Raw genomic sequence first — 18,283 nt, forward strand, 5'->3', positions numbered from 1 at the left:
CTACCAACTACTGAAAAATCAGTAATATGAGAATGGCTTGACTGGGATTTCAGTAAACGAGCTGTCATTTTGGTGAGCACCGGACATTACTGAATGATTCAGTAAACATTCTTTTTACTGAAAGGATTACTGAAACTTCAGTTAAAAAAATTTCAGTAAAATTTTACTGAAGCTCAGTAAAAAAAGTTTTCTGTGTATATAGCCTTCTAACTTTCTGAGCAAAAATCTACATGAATGGTCGTGTGGTCAGATACGTGGGTATCAATACCAACGACCATTACTCAAATCTCACTTGCTTCAGTGCTGGTGATTTCCGTTGGAGTTTAGTATTTAAACAATCGTATCGCCGTTCTAGTTCTAGCGATGCATAACTTCAATGCGAAACCATACAACAGGACAGCGGAAATGAGAAAGCTCTCCTCCAAGCGATGAAGCTCAAGTGGTTGGGGTATCCCACCAACAGAGAGCGCCACCAGCTTTTTTGCTATTTTTAGAATGCATGAGTCGTTTGCCGTCTGCTAAACGAAGTCTTTCTATATTCCGTTTAGGTAGAGAACTTGAGTCGTTTAGAAGCCGTTTAGTGGTCGTTTAGTGGATTTGTGGCACTTGGGATATTACACATGAATGTTTTACAACAAACCAACTTAAACACACACGTTTAATTGCTTCCTTTGCACAATTAAATAACATTTTATTACAGGTGAAACATGTTGAGCAAATAAATTGCCCGTGCATAAAAAAACTAACTTCAACAACATTGAAGTGGCTGCTTCTGTGGCCGTGTGACTTAACCCACCTAACTGATAGTTTTTTAGCTTTGTTTGATGGAACTGGATTTTTCGTACAAGAAATTGGTGGCGTTTTCGGTATCTTGGTTATATAGGCAGTGACTAACGCTTTTCGCATGCGATTTTATCGGACGCCCTGTCAAATTTTTGTATGAGATTTGACAGATAACGTAGAACAACGAATCGCAAATCGCACGTCCGACGTTATCTGTCAAATCCCATACAAATCTCGTCCGATAAAATCGCATCCGATGAGCGTTGCCACCGCCCTAATTGATTTCCCCCCTTAGCAGGATAGTCAGGATAGTCAGTACCCAAGTGCCACAAATCCACTAAACGACCACTAAACGGCTTCTAAACGACTCAAGTTCTCTACCTAAACGGAATATAGAAAGACTTCGTTTAGCAGACGGCAAACGACTCATGCATTCTAAAAATAGCGAAAAAGCTGGTGGCGCTCTCTGTTGGTGGGATACCCCAACCAGTTGAGCTTCATCGCTTGGAGGAGAGCTTTCTCATTTCCTCTGTACTGTTGTATGGTTTCGCATTGAAGTTATGCATCGCTAGAACTAGAACGGCGATACGATTGTTTAAATACTACTCCAACTCCAACCGAAACCACCAGTACTGAAGCAAGTGAGATTTGTGTAATGGTCGTTGGTGTTGATACCCACGTATCTGACCACACGACCATTCATATAGATTTTTGCTCAGAAAGTTAGAAGACTATACAGGTCATGATAAGATGAAACTTGTCGAAACACATTGCAAGAAAAGGATAGCAATATAATGATGAGTTGTAATACGCCATCTATTGATCAAACCAATGAAGCAGTGGAGCTTTCATTTTTTTTCTATGGATATTCAATTTTCCAGTCGTTTAAGCTTAATCTGTGGCGCTTGGGTATGGCGGCACGGTCCATTTGGGGATTGAACCCATGTCGGGCATGTTGTTAAGTCGTACGAGTCGATGACTGTACTACGAGACCGACTCACACTCATAGTATGTTATGATTAATTTACGATAAGTAAAAATCAAGATTTAATACAAGGTATTTTTAGTATTTTTCTTCTAAGTTCAAATTCCGTCCAATTGACGGGTTCCGTAAACCTAGTGTAAAATTCGTAACTGACCATCAAGTTTGAAATCGAGATCGTCTAAGCGATCACTCGTAAAGAGAAATTGATTTAAATAAAATTCATAAAATTTAAGTGTCGCGTTCGCAACACCAATAATAGTGGGCATTCAATCGAAGATAGGTCCCGGCTGTATGTACAGTTGAATTTATCAGCACTTCCGTTGCTAATTTAATAGATCAGCATAAAAAATATCTACAATCATAAAATATACTCAGGACTCTGGAAATGTACATGAACATCATTAACTTTATTACGATTACAGTAATACGAATTAAGATTATTTTCTTCTTATAAAAACTCGCATCAATGAAGGGCTTTCTTTTACTATGCGCATTTCCCGTACATAACGCACCGAAGCAAGCATAGGAACCGCTTCACGTTTCTGAGTGCTTTGTAGCGAATTATTTAAAGCATTATCGGATAGTGAAAGATTTTGGCTATAACTATTCAAGATGGGCTCTGCTGAATCAAATATATTCACTACAGCTACTTTCTCTTTATCATCTTTATCTTGCATGCTAGCCGTTGCACATTTTACTCTGCAATTTCGATTAACAGCTATTTCAGATTCATTGCCACTCTTTGCAATATGAAGTTCTTTCCTATTGTTAGCATCTATTTGGTTCGTATTATTTATATCATCTGATGTTTCTATTATATCTTTTTTGTGTTTTGATTCTTTTTTGCATTTGTGGCCTGTCTTTTTTTCCTCGTCAACGTTTGTCTGCTTCCTAGGTGGTTTGCGAGGATTTTTACTTGTTTTCTCATCTGAACTATTTGTGTCAAGTTTTGTTCTGTCGTCTGGGCATTTACTAGACGATGGTCTATACGTACTGCAAACATCCATTTCGTCCAGCGATTCTGGAACCTGCCATGGCACTGCATTGTTAAAATGCTTACAAGAACTTTGAGCGAATTGTAGTTCTGCTGATTCATCTGATTCTGACATGTTTAGGGACTTCTTCGGTAACTCCGTTTTTGTTTGGCTAATCATTGAAACCTCTTCCTGCATTAGCTTAAGATTTGTTTGTTTTAATAGCATATTTATACGAATGGTTTCCGGCGCTTTAAACTTTTTTGACGACGAAGCTATGGAAAAATTATGCACTTCAGATGGCCTGTTAGACGAATTTGAACTATTGATCGTTGGCTGGAAAGAGGTAACAGAAGTCAGAGTTTCATATGTATTGTTATGGTTTAAAAGCGTACTTCCCAGATTTGTTGAAAAGTGTTCTGTTTTGTTTTTTAAATCAATGCATTTTATGGGGAAGTCAGTACACGTTTCAACTGGTTCTTCAGTACCGGGTTCAGCTAACTTCTCACTTGATTTTGTTGTGTTCGCTACCCGTTTCGTATGCACATTTCTTTCTTTCATTGCACAATCCATCGTGTCTGACGCTAAAGGTATTGGAATTTGTTGCACTCTTTCGTCCATTAATTTACGTTTGCTGGCAGTGCGATAATTCTTGTCAATTCTTGACAATGGTTTAGTATTAAGTGGCGTCGAATGTGCCATCAAATTATGAGAATGAACACATTCTTTAGGTACAACGTTTAGCGCGCTATCATTGATATCAAAATTATTTGATCCCGGAGCCACAACAGCATTATTCTGGTCCTCATTTTTAATGGGTGTTTGGAAAAGCGAATCCATTATTTGCTCTACCGTTGAGAAGTCATCTAAAGGATAATAGCAAACATCCAAATTATTGTTAAGTGTCAATTGATTCGAAGGTTTGGCCGGAGAATGCACTACAACCATTGGTGTCATGGCAGTTTCTTCTGTTCGTTTTAATATCGGTGTTTGTAACTTGCTTGGAATACTGTCTAAGGCAGAAGTGATCGGTAATGCGATTTGGGAAAAATAGGACGAAGAAAGATTGCCACCGGTTGGTGAAGCTAGAAGCTTATTTGTACTAGCACGTATATCGATATCGGATTTGTGCTTTTTGCTTGATGAAGTAGCACTCTCCATAGATAGTCTTCGTTTAGGACATTGGGCCATTGTAATCAATTCGCTTCGAACAACTGTGTTTGGCAAATTTATATTAAGCCGTTTCCGTAGCCTTTCACGCATGTCACAAGTATGTTCAATGGAAATTTTTGACTTATTCCTAACAATTTTTTGAGATTCATTATTGATTTTTTGATTATTGACTTCTGCTTCTACATTAAACCCTAAATTGCTATTTTCGGTGACTATCCCCAAACTCTTGGTTATGTTAGCGTTGGGGTAGACAGTATCAGGCAGTGTTTGTTCTACCACTGAGCCATTCATATCGAAGGTATCAAAACAAGTTTGGATCGTTATTGTTTCTGACTGCCGATTTTCACTACTCTCTTGTCCAACATAACAACTATTTGCACGTCGTGCACGTAAGGAATGCGGAATGCGTGCATTGTTTTCGTTCGAAAATACATCTGAATTCGATAAATATATGTGTTTGTGGCTTTTTGTATCTATACTGGAATTCATCGCTTCCATAGCATATTCAACCTTTTTAGCAACGTGGGGAAGCTCTAATTCACTCCTACAAGCCAAATTATTACTTATATTTTCCTGGTTTGTTTCCTTTGCGGTTTTGACATCTACAGATATTGCGTACTTATTACAATCCATTGACGAGAGTGTTGACAGTTTTAAGTCATTTGATGTATTTTTCGTTACAGCATAACTATTTTTGCATATGTCTGGCAATTCTTCCTGTTTTTCTGTAACTGATTGATTTACTTTCGCTTCAACATTTTTAGGAGTTTCCTTTAACTTTTTTTTAATTGATGTGTGAACGTTAGCAGCATGTTTAGATTTGGAATATTCTTTTGATGATATTTTACATGTGCCACGACTTTCCTCTATTTTATCTCCAATATTTGATTCTGTTTCTTTAAAAGTCTTGTCTTCCGACTTAAACGCTACATGAAAATTAGTTTCGTTCATCCTCGATGTTACATGTTCGACTGTCGTATTTATTTGGGTTACCTTGTTTTCGCTGCGTTTAATAAGAACTGAACGATTTTGATGAGTATCTATTGATTCTATTTTCCGATTCTCTAAAACTGAATGCATCGACATCTCTGACGTGCCAAAGCACAGGTCCGTATCAAGCTCGTTATTAGCACTTTCGGCGTTGGAAGTTACTTTAGATGTTCTTATCTGCTTATTTAATTCATTTACAACATTTATATGGTCATCTACTTTCTGATGGTTATCGTCATTCCCTCTTTCAATTGGTTTGGAGTCTACTTCATTCAGGCAGCCTGATTTCTCTGTATCACATATTATATTAGAATTCATTACATTCGCCCTCGATGATATGTGTACAATTTCATGTGAACTATTTGCTTCAATTGCACTGGTCACACTGGTTATGCAATTATTTGTACAGTTTTTATTTATGTAGTTTTTATTCTGTACTTTTTCTGAATTATTTAAGGGATTAAACAATGTTCCAATTTTTAAAATATTTTCACCATTACACGTTCCGAACGTACAAAACGGCTTTGTTACATCCAGGACGTCTGTATTTTCTGAGTGACCCATTATATTCGGGATCATTTCGTTTGTTTCAGATGACAAATGAGCTTTGGTCTTATTCATGTGAAATACGTTAGCTTCTTCTATTGTGCTGTTTGAAGTTGAAATTACGCTAGTTTTATTAGTCTCTAACGATTTAGAACGCTTTTCCGAGGCTCCGTGGTTTAACAAAGCACCACCGTAAGGCTTATCTATATTCAAGTTTCTCTTTAATTCGCATACGTCCCGAGCACCTTCACTTTTGGAAGTAAAATTAGTAGCATTTCCTCTAGTTTCATACATAACAGTACACAAATATTCATCACAATCCTCTCTTCTAACAACATCATCACCCAGTAAACTGTTCGCATTGCAGGAGCCTAAGTCAAAATTGGAAGTATTTACTTTTGCTGTAACATCACGAAATACAATAGGTTTTATGTTTAAACTTTTTTCACAGTTTTTCCGTTTTTCAGTTGATGTATGTGTGCCATCTGCTCTTAATTCACTCTTGTTTTTTATTACGTCACTAGTTTTCACTCGTCCGCACTCAGCATCCTTAGAAACTTTCTTGCCATTATTAGTTTTATTGACAAATGATTCTGGTGGAATTATACCGCACAAATCTCTTTTTTTGTTATCTTCACTGATGCATGTCTTTATATCGCGTCCGACACAACTCGTTGAATAAGATGACGGATAATCTTTCTTTGCGTTCATATTTTTCTTGCGATCGTGCACACCTCTATCGCGACTTAGTTCGTAACTGGAATATTCGCACAAACGATTCGGTTCACGAGATTTCGTTCGATGTTTTGAACGACATCTATATCGAGTTAGTTCTCTATCACTTTTACATCGATCGCGATAATCTTTCCCCTCCTTATCACGTTGCCGAACACCTCTAGTATCTACTTTATCATGATCACGAATTTGTTTGTGTGCTACGATTTTTTTAGATTCGCGTTCCATTTCACGATCATACTTGTGGTATTGTTCTGATTTCGCGTCGTTATCAGGACAACTCTTGCTCCAAATTGGATCGGCGGTTTCCTCTGTTGGGACTGTTTGTATTCCAGAATGCACTAAGAGCTTTACAGATGTTTGAGTGAACTTGGAAACGCATTTTTTACCTTTTCCAACATGATTTCCACGCCTGAAAACCACATTATCACATTGCTTTCGTAAGTCACCTATTACTGCATCCTTTCTCTTTAGTTCGGCTTTGGCGGTCAAAAGAAGAGAAGATACGTTTTCAAGTAGAATATCATTCTTTTTTATGATATCATTTTTCTCTTGTTCAACTGCGATTAACTTATCCTGCAATTCTGTTATTCTGCGTTGCAATGCAAGATGTTCTTGGCTTTCCTGAAACACGAAAAGTTTACTGTGGTGTGGATAATTTCGTATTAACATCCTTTACTTACGGTTTTCGCATCTGATTCAATATACTCGAGATCGCCGTATATGTCGAAGTCATCCATCGTAATATTTGTAACAGATTAGAAAAAACACACAAGCTGTTATTGTTTTTCTAAAATTTATCATCAAGTTAATGCTTGCTAAGGTGCATCAAAAGCAACTGTCACTTTCATGTTATGATTGTTTGGCGCTATTTCGTGAAGTCAATACAGAACTAGGTGTTTGAATTAGAAAAGGTAAAACTCAAGGTGTATGAATCTGGCAAGCTGAAGGTGTTCCGAGCAACCCGCCAAACATTACGAGCTTTCGAGTAGTGATGTGCTGTATGGAGCGCACCCACGACTTCAATCCGATTCCGACTATTTTTAGTTCGATTTCGACTCCGGCGAAATGGAACCACTAGATCCGCCCGGAGTCGGAGTCGTTCGGAGTCGTCTGGAGTTTTCCGGAATCGTCAGGAGTCACCCGGAGTCGTTCGGAGTCGTCCGGAGTCGAACGACTCCGAACGACTCCGGACGACTCCGATTCCGAACGACTCCGGACGACTCCGGACGACTCCGGGTGACTCCGGGCGATTTCGGACGACTCCGGGCGACTCCAAACGACTCCAAACGACTCCAAACGACTCCGACTCCGAGCGACTCTAGACGACTCCGAACGACTACGAACGACTCCGAACGACTCCGGACGACTCCGGGTGACTCCGGGCGATTTCGGACGACTCCGGGCGACTTCGGGCGATTTCGGACGACTCCGGGTCTTTTCGGACGATTCCGAACGACTCCGGATATTGCAGCGCGGACCTACTTTCTAGAGTCGATTCCGAATTTATCGGAGTCGGATCGGAGTCGACTCCGGATTTTTGCCAACTTTACCCATCACTGCATTCGAGTATCATATCTTATAGCGCGTGGCCACGGAGCTGAAAAAAATGTTGAAAATTTTTTCAACTTTGTCAAAATTGCTTGTCAACTGCAAAAAAGAGCTTTTCTCGTGGCCGCACCAAAAACATACACAAGAGCGACAAAAAGCTCCAACATCTGAATATCATCGATATTTTGTTTAAGAAACACTAACTAGGTACATAAATCAATTAGAATCATGCATTTTAGCAATATTATCATAACAATGGGTCACAACTGCGCCAAATAGCTGTTTGTTTACGCTTTTTCACGAACGTCAAATTTTGTCAACTTTTGTCAACTTTTTTTCCTGGCTGCTCCAGGTCACAAAATTTTGACAAAAGCTCAAAAAAGTGACAAAAGCTCACGTTTTGAAAAAAATTTCAGCATTTTGTCACTCCCGTGGCCTTTCGCTTTTAGTTGACATTTTCGAGCACGAATAATCGGGAATTCGAGCAAATTCCCTTGAACTAGAGCCTTAAACTTCGCTTAAACTGCACCAGTTTAAGGGAATTTAGAAAAAGGCCTTTAAAATCAACTGTGATGCGGCTTTTTCATTGTTTTCTTTTAGATTCGCTCGGAAATGATGTTTCCTATCGTTATAGTTGGTCATGTAGCCATGTTATACATATAAAATTACGATTTTTTATAAAATAACATCACAAAAAAAATTCTTTTGTTTTTCATCAAAAAACCATAGCTTTGAATGAAAAATGACCTCGACGGCATCGTCAATCGATAGAAGAAAGACTAATTTACGAACTCACCAAATTTTAGCGCTTTCAACACACTTGATCAGACACAAATCTACAATTTCCGGCGTATCGAGCTCTAATCGAGCAGATATGCGAAAACAATTTCAAACCAATGTCACTTGGGATTCTACTCGAATATTGCTGAATTTTTCGTAATCCCATGCAATTGACAGCGATTTGCGAGGATGCGTGAGGGATTGCACGCCATACAAGTTCACTGCACCAGAGCCCTCGCATTAAAGAGCTTGCGAGCCTAGGCAGTTTTTTCGCCCTCAGTTCAAGCAGTTATAATTCTAGCACTCCTACCCGCCATGCAATTGACAGCAATTTGCGAGGATGCGTGAGGGCTCGCACGCCATACAAGTTCACCGTCCCAGAGGTGCATTAAAGAGCTTACGAGCCTAGGCAGTTTTTTCGCCGCTAGTTTTAGCAGTTATAATTATAGCACCGCGAGATCAGGGTCAACAGTGTAAATTGTAGCATACTAAACACATGAATTTTGTCATTTTATTTAAAAAAAATCCACAAAAATTTAATTAGTGACCTTTTCGACAAATATTACCGCAAAAAAATCTATGAATAAAAATCAAAGATTATTTAAAATACCATAAGATTTCGAGCAGACGAAATCATTCACAACCCTCGCAATGTTTGACGGTTTCTGTTAATTTACCCATTCGAGCAGTTTTGTGTCTGTCATCCCGCCATGCAATTGACAGCGATTTGCAAGGGCGCGCGAGGGCTCGCACGCCATACAAGTTCATTGTCTCAGAGCCCTCGCATTAAAGAGCTAGCGAGCCTAGGCAGTTTTTTCGCCCATAGTTTTAGTAGTTATAATTATAGCACCCCGAGAACAGGTATAACATTGCAAATTATAGCTTACTAAACACCTAAATTTTGAGATTTTATTTTGAAAAAATCCACAAAAATGTAAATAGTGATCTTTTCGCCAAATACTACCGCACAAAATATAATTTTTGGATAAAAATCAACGATTTTTTAAAATACCATAAGATTTCGAGCACATGAAATCTTTCGCAACCCTCGCATTGTTTGACGGGACACTAAACACGTGCAATTGCAATGCAATTGACAGCGATTTGCGAGGGCGCGCGAGGGCTCGCACGCTATTCAAGTACACCGCCCTAGAGCCCTCGCATTAAAGAGCTAGCGAGCCTAGGCAGTTTTTTCGCCGCTAGCAGCTTTAGCAGTTATAATTATAGCACCCCGAGAGCAGGTATAACATTGCAAATTATAGCTTACTAAACACCTAAATTTTGAGATTTTAATTTGAAAATATCCACAAAAATGTAAATAGTGGTCTTTTCGACAAATAACACAGCGAAACACCTGAATTTTGACATTATATTTTGCAATAATCGACAAAATTACAACTAGTGAGTTTTTCGATGGATACCACTGCAAAATATATAATTTATGAAAAAATAAAGTTTATCTCAAATACTACAGTAGAACGTCGATTATCCGGGGGCGGATTAATCGGCGGGCGGCTTAACCGTGCGCATAAATGTGACAGCTCTTCAAACGTACAGCGAACATTTGCTGCGATAGTCATGTGGGCAACCCGTTTTTTGTGCAGCTCTGTAGTGTCTAGTGGTGTTTTCGAAATTTATTTTTGTTCATGAACAGTGGTTAAACCTATAGTTATTGATTAAAATAATATTCTACTAACGATTAATCGATTGATTCCAAGTGAATTAATCATAAAACTAGTGAATTTCATATTTTTTATATGCGTTTGACATTTCTTGGACCATTATCCGTGCAAATCGATTAACCGGCAACCTTCCGGTCCCGAGCTGCCCGGATAATCGACGTTTCACTGTATAACGGCCAAGCTACACTTACCGGACGACATCGGACGATGCCATAAAACGTAGGACCCCAGACAAGAGATTCGCGTCGGGCCGGGCCGTGTCGGATCACAGCAGGCCGATTTTGTATGACCGTAGCAATAGACGATGCGCAATCTCAGATTGCGCATATATTCGTTTTATCAAAACATAAGTCATTTCGCGTAGCCAACCCTGAGCTATAAACGTCATTTCCATACATTTTCAGATTGCGCCAAGATTGCGCATAAATTTTCAAGATTATATGTCCGAGGTATATAAATTTTTTTGACAGATAAATATATCAAATCGACCCGTTTGACAGATAAATATATGCGCAATCTGAGATTGCGCATCGTCTATTGCTACGGTGAGATTTGACAGTTGGCGTTAACGGATTTATAGCATCGTCCGATGTCGTCCGGTACGTGTAGCTTGGCCGTAAGATTTCCAACAGATGATACCACTCGCAACCCTTGCAATGTTTAACGGGTAGAGGCAGTGTAGCACCTGCTAGTTTTTATCCACCTTGGTTTAGCGGGAGGATTAAAAATTATACTGTCAAATAATATAGCTGGTAGTGCCTCTACTGTAATTTATTTATGTTTGAATTAAAAATTTGTATGGATAATTTGTTGTTTAATAAGCATTAATACAAGCAGATAAAAGCGGAAATTCTTCTCTAAGGTTCAACTAACTGCCTGCGTAAGTCTCAAAAGGTTTTTTTTAAATAACTTCTTTCGATAAAACTATACCTCTCTTTGAGAAGTTCATACAAGTTATCCATTCGATGCGATATCTCTTCACATCCTATATTGGTACATATTGTTTTACAAAATTTCTAAATGGTGAAAAGAACAGTGAAATCTCTCTAAGGTGAATATTCAAGGGACCCTCAGCTTAGAAAGATATTCATGTTGGGATGTCATGAAGAAACCATAGGATGGCATTCTTTAACCAATGTTTTTGTGAACTACCACCAAAAATCACCTGATACGGACGTCACAAGAAACGTAAACTCAAAAATGTTATGCTTGACTATTTAATTTGGCCCGGTTGCAGGATATCGCAACAGAACCTTAGAGGTGTATACTGCCTGCAGGGCACATTTAAAGGCTTTCATGCACATGTAGATAAACAATTCAGTTCTCTTTTGAAGTCTTTTTACTAATATTCTATATGACCGTGTTGCTATCTTGGTACAGGTTCCTATCCAATTCCTATCCCGGTTCATTTTTTTTTGTTTTATCTACAATATGTGGTAAATGTTACTGTTTCCATTACATCAGGAAGCATGGTCCACTTTCTTTCTCAGTATGTTTTAATATCGGCTGGACTCGTGGTACAGTCGTCAACTCGTACGACTTAACAACATGCCAATCATGGGTTCAAGTTCCAAATGGACCGTGTCCCCATACGTATGACTGACTTTTATCCTGCCATGGGTTATCAAAAAGTTATTGAAAACCAAGCCCCGCTGTGGTACAGGCCTTGACCGACAACGGTTGTTGTGGCAAAGAAGAAGATGTTTGACTATTCTGCTATGATTGACCATTTTTACAACCACATACTACGTACAAAAATTTAATTTAGTCGTTCTTTTTTATAGAGACTTTGAGCCGATTGGCCACATTCGCCTCTTTTAATAATGTTATCTATACCTAAAATTTAAAAATCTGCTTTGCAAACCATTTGTGGCTTGCAAATTACCTTATACCGGGTAGTCTCAGTTTACTTAGAACTATCTGTTGATTTTATTGTCTGTAACAATTTTGGTTTTGGTTAAAGTTGTTTATAAAAGTTAGTATTATGAAGGAATTTTAAAAGGCGAATGAAGGAATGAAATATGAAGGATTTTTTTTATATTGGCAATCGCTGTCTGGTGAGAGAATGTTTTCGATGCTGTGGTCCAATTGGCAGGTGATGCGTTCTGCTGTATAACCATGGCATTCGGTTAAGATGTGACGGATGGTAATGTCGACGCCACAGAAAATTTAGTCGTTCTAAACTTATGGAATAGATACTATTAAATGTCATGACATGTTCATATGATATATGGATCCGAGTCTCCCATCCACAGGGGCCACTGTCACGGCTTATTATTGACCCCTGCCCCACCTTCTGCAAGAATATTTGAGCACCAAGCAACCATGTATGTGCCAAATGCTAATAAAAACAATTGCACTAACTTCATTCAACTTTGTTACTTTCCCATATATAAAAGAAACCCTGACCTAGGAATGTCCTTATTCCTTGTATATTATTGTCCCATTACTTTTTCCTATAAGAGTTGCTGTTCATTTCAGGTTTTCAGTTCAGTTTAGTTGTAATGCCACTGCTGAACCATGAGATAATTTTTCCCGCAAGATATACTTTCAATGGATTATTCAAATTCAATTATTTATATTTTGGTTTTTTTCAACTGTTTAACACAACTCGTACAAAGCCTTATCCACGCATCTACGTATGAAGGCCCGATCCATGGGAAATATAAACCCGTTATATGCATGTTTTTAAGATCTTCATTTGGACCTAATTTTTCAGCTCCAATGTGTTCACTATATTGCATTGTACCCGATTTTTTGGAGTAATCTATAATGAAAAATTGTATTTGTTCAACGTTCATAGTGTACGATTTTGCAATCCTTTCTAGCGAGCATTTGATTTCACTTGGATGATAGTTCGAAGCAAGTACTTATTTGTCTTACTTTTTGTTTAAATGTTTTGTACCACACAACACTACTCCGCATGATCAAATAGATGGAACGGGGTATAATCTTTACCACAGAATTATTTAGAATCACTGGGAATTATTTGATGATTGTTGATACACTTACAATACGTTGGTAGAAGAAAACAATGATGTCTTTCGATTTGAATATCTCAATGATTCTATCAATCTACCATTGCTTGTTGCCTCAAAGAAAGGCATCCCCTTTATGAAATAAAAATCATCCAAGCACCCATATTTGGTTAGCAACACTGTTCTATAGTGAGTAACTTTTTCGTACACATAGTTTCTGATGATGTAGGGTTCTATGACTGAAATCCAATTTACGACATAATTAACGCATCGCGTAACGTCCGTATGTGGAAATTTCGGCCGCCATATCGCAAATACAGATTGGAGAATAATCTCCTGGGGTGGTATTCATCATGAACAGACATAAAATGTATGGGATATGACGGGACCGTCCAAGTCAGTGATGTCAAACTCGTTTTGAATCGCGGGTTGAAAACATTCTCGCGGGCCGCAGTTGAGTGGTGTTGGGAGGGTGGGAACGGATTCCAAGAAATGCCAAACGCATATAAAAAAATGAAATTCACTAGTTTTATGATTAATTCACCTGGAATCAATCGATTAATCGTTAGTATAATATTATTTTAATCAATAACTATAGGTTTAACAACTGTTCATGAACAAAAATGAATTTCGAAAATACCACTAGACACTACAGAGCTGCATAATAACCGGAGATGAAGAGTTTTGCAATGCATTTGCCTCATATTTCTCTTCTGTGTACACCAACAATTCATCGGTACCGTCTAACTCAACATCGGCTTTATCCTTCATTAATGATGAGGTTAATTTATGCACACCACTAATCAACGATGATGAGGTGGAATCTGCTATTTCGTTGTTGAAGCTTTCCTACTCTCCTGGGCCTGACAATATTCCCAGCGCAATTCTCATTAACTGCAAGGCTGCTCTCATTCCCATACTGACCAAACAAATCTTGCAATCGAAATGCTTCCCGCGTCTTTGGAAATCATCGTGGATGTTTCCTGTTTTTAAAAAATCTGACAAAACAAATGTGTGCAATTATAGAGGAATTTCAATGTTATGTGCGTGCAGTAAACTGTTTGAAAAGATAATGTCTCGTCATATGCTCCAAGCCTTTTCACCATTAATTTCTAATGTTCAACATGGCTTTATGCCGAAACGATCGATTGAGACCAATCTAATATACTTACTTAACTTTTGCCACTCCTATATTGACAAGGGCTTACAGGTTGACGTCATTTATACTGACTTCTGCGCTGCTTTTGACAAGGTCTACCACTTTCTATTGCTATCTAAATTATCAAAGTATGGTGTTCACACAAATGTTGTTGAGTGGTTAAGAAGTTATTTAACTGATCGTTGCATTAACGTTAAGATAGGAACTAGTTTATCTGCCACATTCCATAATTTATCTGGTGTTCCTCAAGGGAGTATATTAGGACCTTTACTATTTATTATATTTATTAACGATGTCGTGTTTGCTATTCCTCATGTTAAATTGTTATTATATGCTGACGATCTAAAAATGTTCCTACCTGTTAAATATTCTGACCGTGAAATGTTACAAGACTCGTTAAACTATTTTTCTGCATGGTGTTTTAATAATGAAATGTTACTTAATGTTAGCAAATGTAGTTGTATAACATTCTCAAAGAAAAAAAATCCTATTATTTATAACTACAAAATTAATGAAGTCAGCGTTCCACGTTTTTCTCAGGTTCGGGACTTAGGAGTTATTTTAGACAGTAAGCTTAGTTTATCTAGCCATTATCAAACTATCGTCACTAAAGCTCTTAAACTGTTAGGATTTGTCTTACGTGTCTCAGCCGACTTTAAAGATCCTTTCAGTTTAAAAACATTATACTGTTCTTTAGTCCGTCCCATCCTAGAATTTGCCAGTGTAGTTTGGTGTCCCCATCAAATCACATACATAGATAAAATTGAAAAAATTCAGAAAAAAATCACACGTCTCATGTTTCATCGTCTTCCCTGGTCAAACCAAATTCCACGTCCTTCGTATAATGTTCGGTGTTTACTATTTGGCTTAGAGACTTTACAGCATAGGAGAACTACGGCTCAGATAATTTTTATGCATAAACTATTAATTGGAGATTTTGATGCACCTGACATTTTAAATTTTATTTGCTTTTCTACTCCCTCTAGAGGTCTTAGAAGTAGAGAGCTACTAAGAAGCCCTCTTAGATCGACTGGTTTTGGTGCCAATGATCCACTGCTCAAAATGATTGATGTGTATAATAGGTTAGGGTTATCAGCAGATTTCAATCAATCCGTTAGTCAGCTGCGTCAGCATATTCAAGTTAGTTCTAGGGCCATACTTTAAAATTGTACTCTGTAAGCATTAAGTTATTTAGGCATACTGCCCGATAAATATGATTCAAATAAATAAATAAATAAATAATAAATAAATAAATAAGAAACTGGTTACCCACTTGACTATCGCTGCAAACTTTCGCTGTACGCATGAACAGCTGTCAGATTTATGCGCACGGTTAAGCCGCCCGCCGGTTAATCCGTCCCCGGATAATCGACGTTCTACTGTACATGCTTTTTAACATAACTAGAGTCTGCGTATCGTAATCTATGTGTGTTATTTATTTTTATTCTCGTACTCTCGTAATATATAACTGTAACTCTCGTACTCTCGTATATACCCTTATCTACTAAAAAATTATAAACGAGTATAAAGGAGTTGTCGTCATGTACAATATTTGACCATCAAGACTTCTAAGCCATCAAGAAAAAGGCATAAAACCATAATTGGGGTTCTATCCGTTTTAAGTTTGTAGGCTGAAATTTCAGCCTGTCAGCTGTTTGCATTGTATAGGAGTTTTCGAGCAGCTATCTAAGTGGGTATACCATACAGATGGGCTTATCCCAAGGTGTATGAATTTAGAAAGCTGATTTTTTTTTCATTTCTGCTTTATAATAAAGATTTTAAGAGTGTTTTGTGTATTCGTCAGGCCTCCAGAAAGCTTGTTTGAACAAAAAAATTTACCCATTCTGTCAAAAAGACATGCCATGAGACCACCTGGACTACATGCACTTTGATTCTGGATTTCATCACCAGATCGGTTTAATGCTCCTTGGGATACATGAAACAACACCTTGTTTGGACATTTTTCCAGCAGGTACTCGAATCTAATTCTAGCTTTGAGGCTAGAATAATGTAGACCGAAATTGCAGGCTAGTTTTGTGTGTGGCTTTGTATGGTGTGTTTACATGATTTCAGACTGCAACTGTCAATCTCCATACAAAAAACTGACTAGAATCGTGAAGAGACCTATCGACGGCAATTGCCAAATACGGCGAATCTTGCTGATACAGGCGTCCCGAAGATACAGTATCTCGAATTTCTGCGTATGTCGAATCTCGTAATATCCAATTAAAATATCAATAATCTACGTGTAATTTTGCAAGTAGGGCAAAATTATTTTAGTTATTTTAGGCACCAAATTAATTATTTGATGTGATTGTGACTGAATATAACAGTTTCAAACCTTTTTAAATAGTTTCTAAAACGGACGTCACACGAAGCGCAAACTAAAAAAAATACGCTTGATTTGTATGGGAGAGCGTAAACTTCCTATCAAAAGATTATAGGGTTGTATGGCTGAAATCCAGTTTACGCCAAAGTTTACGCTTCGTGTGACGTCCGTATAACATTCGATCAATACGGAAATTATTTGGTATGTCATAATGGATGTTGCAAATCCGTAAAATTTGCTCAAAGAATTATCAAATTTAGAAAACCGCATATCTCCGAATCCGCGTTTAAAAGGTATCGTCTAACTTGAGGACCACCTGTATATGTGTATGATAAACGAATTGTTTACATTTTATAAAAATTCGTTTAATATTAAAAGCATACATTTTGCAACCACACTTAATAAATCAGCATTTTTCTCGTCACATTGAGGGTGATGTCTGTAGACACATATTATTGTAATGTACAAAATGAAACAATTGAAGACACGACTGTTCAGCTTGCAGGCTATTCAACAATTAATATATTTCTCTCATCTCAATGTGTACTGTGATCACATGATGTAATCACATGGTAACAATAGGCCCGATTATTAAACACAAATTGTAAGGACAAGTTGTCAAAATCGGAAGATTTGTATTATGAAATCCGTTTGTGTTGTGTGTTGGAAAAACAAAATTTGACGAAACACAAACTCACAAGCACACTGCCAAGATATCTATTATGAAACACAAACGGAAATCCAAAATTGTCAAACTGCTTTCCGTCAGCTTTTTGTCACGGAAAGGCGCCAATCTCAGATTGTTTGACCGACACAACACAACAACAGAGTTGTTACTGTTGCTTTCACGACAAAATATAAGTATTTTATTTCAGAAATTATCAAATTTTAACATTTTAAACAAAAATATGTGTACTGCCATATCCATACAAATGGCAATATGCTGGAGATACTGGTAACGTACTGCTGTTTTGGGTTAAGAAGCTGCTGTTATTTCCTTCCTCTGTTGTTGTTCGATGGTAGTCGAAAGATGAAGGGCTCACGCACCCGGTTTGCGTTCAACAGCAAAGGATTCCAGCAACTTCTTCAGTGAGTGACTGCTTCAACAACCAACAGCATAGTCACATGTAATTATCACATCTAATACTGCATACACTTTTAGGAATAACAAAGACTCGGAGGGCTCGATCTCCGCCAGAATGTCAAGGAAAATTTCCTTCGGCACAAGAATTTTTTTCTTAAATCTGAAATTAACAACCACGAAATGAAACATGTATAACACGGTTTGCACAAATGATCCACATGCTTAACTCACGCTTGGTTAGAAAGCTGTAACGGGTCGAAAACACTTCGAAGCAGTCGGCGCTGTTTTACCAGATCTACCGTTGTTTCTTCTTCACTGCTACTATCGTCACTTACGAAGTGGGAGAAAATCATTTCGAAGTTTTAAACAAGGATTGTTAGCTTGATAAACGATCGTGTCTTAAATAAACTTGTTTACGTTTTTTTTATTTTGATTTTGAACATTTTGACACATCGACAAAGGCTTTGACACAGCTTTAACGAAAGAAAAAAATTAACGAAACTTGTGTATCACAAGAACGGTTTAAAAATGCAT

At 37.8% G+C, this 18,283-nt stretch overlaps 2 protein-coding genes across 3 annotated transcripts in view; one reads left to right on the top strand and one right to left on the bottom strand.

The window, feature by feature from the left end:
• Nucleotides 1-2,156: 2,156 nt before the first annotated feature.
• Nucleotides 2,157-7,097, bottom strand: LOC133391351 (uncharacterized). The gene is made up of 2 exons (XM_061645016.1): nt 6,870-7,097; nt 2,157-6,810 (listed from the first exon to the last, which is right to left on the bottom strand). The coding sequence occupies exons 1-2, from the start codon at nt 6,924-6,926 to the stop codon at nt 2,206-2,208; spliced, it is 4,662 nt and encodes a 1,553-aa protein (XP_061501000.1). The 5' UTR covers nt 6,927-7,097; the 3' UTR covers nt 2,157-2,205.
• A 3,778-nt stretch (nt 7,098-10,875) lies between these two features.
• LOC1278543 (multivesicular body subunit 12B) overlaps nt 10,876-18,283 on the top strand; it is an 88,397-nt gene continuing 80,989 nt past the window's right edge. Inside the window, exon 1 of one of the 2 annotated variants that reach the window (XM_061652329.1) lies at nt 10,876-11,079. The gene's annotated coding sequence lies outside the window, so the exon portion shown is untranslated. The remainder of the gene's footprint in view (nt 11,080-18,283) is intronic. The other variant, XM_318149.5, reaches the window with a different exon arrangement.

Source organism: Anopheles gambiae, chromosome 2 (assembly GCF_943734735.2).
Source record: "Anopheles gambiae chromosome 2, idAnoGambNW_F1_1, whole genome shotgun sequence".
Lineage (NCBI taxonomy): Eukaryota > Metazoa > Arthropoda > Insecta > Diptera > Culicidae > Anopheles > Anopheles gambiae.

Bases quoted from the DNA above. Each gene is read 5' to 3' on its own strand.
- LOC133391351 (XM_061645016.1), bottom strand. From the start codon at position 6,926: ATGGATGACTTCGACATATACGGCGATCTCGAGTATATTGAATCAGAT. The intron at 6,811-6,869 runs GTAAGTAAAGGA...TTCGTGTTTCAG, and splicing joins TTGAATCAGATGCGAAAACC to GAAAGCCAAGAACATCTTGC.